The sequence below is a fragment of the Etheostoma spectabile genome, chromosome 23 (assembly GCF_008692095.1).
Source record: "Etheostoma spectabile isolate EspeVRDwgs_2016 chromosome 23, UIUC_Espe_1.0, whole genome shotgun sequence".
Taxonomy (NCBI): Eukaryota; Metazoa; Chordata; class Actinopteri; order Perciformes; family Percidae; genus Etheostoma; species Etheostoma spectabile.
The window spans coordinates 18,103,198-18,108,028 of NC_045755.1; the positions used below are offsets into that span (position 1 = coordinate 18,103,198).

General features: G+C 38.0%; 1 protein-coding gene across 4 annotated transcripts in view; it reads right to left on the minus strand.

Annotated features, from left to right (window-relative positions):
• Window positions 1-4,831, minus strand: part of sfmbt2 (Scm like with four mbt domains 2) — a 52,859-nt gene that overhangs the window by 27,782 nt on the left and 20,246 nt on the right. For 3 of the 4 annotated variants that reach the window (XM_032505861.1, XM_032505858.1, XM_032505859.1), the window contains exon 5: window positions 3,680-3,700. The exons of the other annotated variant lie outside the window; for it this stretch is intronic. In XM_032505861.1, the coding sequence (XP_032361752.1) occupies window positions 3,680-3,700 (21 nt within the window). The remainder of the gene's footprint in view (window positions 1-3,679; window positions 3,701-4,831) is intronic. 4 annotated transcript variants of the gene reach the window in all.

A 4,831-nucleotide genomic window follows, 5' to 3' on the forward strand; every position in this document is an offset into this window, starting at 1 on the left:
GGGGCCCTCGTTTAAAAAAAAAAAAAGACATGGAGTCATCTGTGAAAAGAAATCCTAACTCAACATTTGCCTCAGCAGATGGCTCGTCATCTTGCCACAAAATGAACTCCAATCAAACACTTGCAAGTACAGCAGAACAGATGTGCACAGTGGTGCTGTGTAATGTTCTTGGACAAAGCTTTTGAAAAAACACATCATTTGAAGTGGCCGTTTTGCATGATTCTCTATGGAGAATTCAGATTTTTTGATTTAATCAACTAATCGATTAGTCAAAAAAAACAATTGAAAAAATAAGAATAAACTGAGAATTTCTACTCAAGGACAGCCCTAAAAACCGTTCCATCACCTCTCTTTATTACAAGGGTGAATAAAAGAACGTAAGCACTGCAGAGCTGAAATGATTGTTGAAATAGTCGATCTGCAACTATTTTTATCGTTGTTTAAAATAAAAAAGCTAAATATTCTTTTGTTCCAGCTTTGCCGCTCATCTTTCTTTTATGTGGTAGTAAAATAATTATGTGGACTGACAAAGCACGCAATTTGAAGCTAGTATCTTGGCCAGTAGAAAACTGAATTAGCATCTTCTGACATCTTACAGACCAATTTACGAAAAGAATCATCATATTATTTGATGAAAAATGAACGGTTAGTTGAACCCCCAAATCAGAATTACTATGCGGTGTATAATTAAACAAAATTTCGCCTGATAATGTACAACACTTTCCATGTTGCAGTGGTGCTCTCTACTTAAAGTGCTCATTCTGCTCATTTTCAGGTTCATAATTGTATTTTGAGGTTGTACCAGAATAGGATTACATGGTTTAACTTTAAAAAAACACCATATTTTTGTTGTACGGCACATTGCTGAAGCTCCTCTGATGAGTTTGAGGGCATGCCATGCTTGCACATTAGCGAGCATTATGACGTGTGTTACAAAGTGACTCACTTTTGTCATGGAAGTAAAGGCTGGACTAAACTAGAGCTGTTTGGAGCAATTTAGGAACAGTGCTTTCTGTGATGATAAGTCCCTTTGGAGTGGACTTTGTACTTTTACACTTTGTAAACCTATATGCACAAATAGATATATAACACTATAACGGTAAGTGAAAAAGCCAAAAAGCCTAATATGGGCACTTTAACTAAAGGTCAATTCATTCGCAATATATATCTATTTCATCCAGAAACAGAAATCCACCTTTAGCAGTTGATAAAAGACTTTCACATGGGTCACACCCAAACTACAGCAGCCCATTGTATTGTTCTCACCATAATGCTAACACACACACACACACCCCACACACACACACACACACACCCCCACACACAACACACACACACACACACACACACACACACACAACACACACACACACACACACACACACACACACACACACACACACACACACACACAACACACACACACACACACAACACACAACACACACACAGAGAGCAGAAGTGGGGTCTATCAGAGCATCATCTCCAGCAGGCTCTGGCAGGAAGCAGTGTGGTGAATTCATTATGCAAATGATCTCTGTTGGGATCTGTTCAGCGAGCAGCTACCTTACCACATCACCAAACTTGTGATGTAGCTCTAAAAAGCTCTTTACATGAATGGATGAATGTATCCTACACACACATGCATATGTGCACACATATCTCTCTGAACAAGCTTCCCTCTCTGAGCCCGACCACGAGGCTTTAAATCATATACAGTCAAAACACCGTCAATATGTCTGTTAGGTTATGTTTTCACTGTCTGGATCTGTTACAACTCTCTGAATTTTAACTGTTTTGGCTTACCTGCCAGAGGCTCATAGATCTGCCATTGTTTCTCAAAAACTTACTTTACATTTTTCACGCATTTTACTTTTTAAATTCAATATGATTTTTATAATAAATACACAAACCCAGGTTCCTTTTATATTTTTTTTAAAATCTAAAAACTGTACAAGTACTTTTCATCTAATATTCCAATTGCAGGAGGGCCATCAAGTCATTATAGGTGAAGTGGGAAAATCTACAATGGTTACCCTGTTAAATTGTCTTTCAAATGGCTTTTTAATTTCTAAAATTGAGCAAATTATGCAACTAAAGCGCTTGCAGCGCTGCAGACTCATGTGCTGTTCTTGCAAACAGGGACGCTGATTAACACGGGTGCTGATTTGATGGCACACAAATGCTGAGCGCATCAGTTAGCAGAGGAGCATTTAAAGTGGCGCTCAGAAAGAAGACTGTGGGTGTGTGTTGGTGGTGTGTGTGTGTGGGTGTGTGTGTGTGTGTGTGGTGTGTGTGTGGGTGTGTGTGTGTGTGTTGTGTGTGTGTGTGTTTGTGTGTGTGTGTGTGTGTGTGGTGTGTGGGTCTTGTGTGTAGTGCGTGTGTGTGTGTAAACGTATCTGTAGTTAGGTTTTGCACTTTCTCCCCAAACTGGAAAGTAAAAAAAAAAAATCATGGTAAGATGGCAATTGAGATGATTGTGGATTTGTCAAATTCCACTTTTAACCATAATTGATTGTTTTAACATTTTTACATAAATTCTTTTATTATACATCCTGCATTGAGTGTGTGTGCTGAATATAAAGTTGATATTTCGTAGGTATTATCGGTTTTATATCCTCCGGGTTGGTTCTTGGGTTGGTTTTATTTGCCCATATATCTGCCTTCAACATTTCTGCCTCCATTTAAATACAAAAAAGGAATGGAATTTGTTATGGCGCTCACAGCAATTAAAAAAAATAACTTGAAAAATAACAATTATCTGAAGAAACGGTGTCCCAATTACTTTTGAAAACAGGTTTCATGGGAACTATTTTTTAGCAGAAAGTTTTATCTAAATGGTTAGACACCGCTCAAGATAACATTTAATTTTTTAATATGCATGAACTGACCCTTTAAAAGGTTAGCACTATGGCACTGCGTCTTTAAACATGCATATTCTGATGTATATCGCTTTAGCTTTACGCATAGCAATACCAGGCAGGCTCTGCAGTAGTACTAATAAATAACGAAAGAAATAATGTCTGTTGTTGTTAATGCTTATCATTGATTAGATTGGCTCATTATCAGTGTACAATTACAGACTGGATAGAACATCAGCAGTAAAATGTCTATGGAATCCCTGGTGACGCATATTGATTTTATCTGCCAACGACACATTTTACACACAGCGGTTCTTGAACTTCTGACCTGTGATTACTTGACTCACCCACAAGCGACACGTTTTTCTGATACAGGACAGTTAGTGCGTTGCACATGTGCGGAGGCCTCTTTATCAAAGCGTCACATTTAAGCTGCTGCGTTTTGCACTACTTATCATACGAGCACAGCTTGGCACAAACGGTGTGTGTTGTGGGTGTGTGGTGTGTGTTGTGCTTTGTGGGTTGTGTGGGTGTGTGTGTGTGTGTGTGTGTGTGTGTGTGTGTGTGTGTGTGTGTGTGTGTGCTATATCAATCTGCTAAGACACACTCACTCAGCTAGAAAGGAGTTACATGCAAGAGGAAAGTCAACTGAGCTGTGAGGTCACTTCCTTTAGAGAGGTGAAAAGAGGAAGCAGGAGAGGAGGAGGAGGAAGCACAGTGTACATGCAGCTCTGATGCCGAACACAATGTTGATTTCATAGTAGCCACTAGTGAGCCCAGCAGGTGAGTCAATCAGAGACACTGTTAGAGCGGCTTACCTTTTCTTAGGTAAATGTTATCTAAGAAACAGAAAAACAAACAAAAAGGGAACAAATAAAACAGGGAACTGTGATACAGGTGGAATACACACACACACACACACACACACACACACTATCTCTTTTCTCTCATATTGCAGCTGACTAAGCAACACACACACACACTAGGAAATGTGCACAGCATGATGCAAAGCCTTGAAATGAAGCAAAAAAGTACTTTTTTTGGGTCACATTGACAAATTGATAGTATCTTGCAGAAGCCTCTTTGGGGAATATATAACTGCCTTCATTACATGATTTATACTTCAGTTTGCATCATTAAACATGCTGATGTCAGCTGTCCATCATCATTAAAAGAATTAGGGTAAGAATTTGAAAAATTAGCTTTCCAAAAGACACAGAAAAAGACGGTTAATAGAAAAGTAAATGGCCAAATTATTACTGGAAAATATATGAATTTCTTAATTAACTTCAGCTCCTGTTAGTATGATGGATAGAAAAATGTACTTGAGTAAAGACAATATCTTATTCAAACATACACAAGAGTACATTTCTGACATGTGTTTTGTACACCACCAGAATATTTCCAGCTGATCATTTCATTGTTCAGTCTACTCTTTCTCCTACAAAATTATTTGTGTGTTTTTATCCCCCATTTTGCACCTATGTTCAATATGAATGTTTTCCTGTTATCTCAATACAAATCATAATATGCAAAGTATTATGGTTCCTATGAATGTATTTGCAAACAAAAATGTGTATGAACATAATTTTTAAGAGGCAGGTTTGCTTTCAATCGATTTTTAAAAACATCTTAATTTCACCAGTAACTATTTGCTGTGCAAGAAATTGGAAGATGAAGAATTTTAACTAGTTTTTTTGTTTGTTTTTGTAACTTTTTTTTGGAGGGATGTAGGAAGTTTTCTTGATAAGGCAAAAAAAATACCAGAAATTTAAAATGCAGCACTCCTGCAGCTCTCCTCTCTTTGTCCTTAGCCCCTCCCCTCATACAGTAAACTCTATGAGTACAAGTCATTTATTTCAATCCCCCCCCATTGTCATTGTGATCCCGATGCCGTTATATAGCGGAAATTCCATGCCAATGGCCGTCTTGTTTTCTTTGTAAAGCCCTCTGAGATGACAGACTGGGAT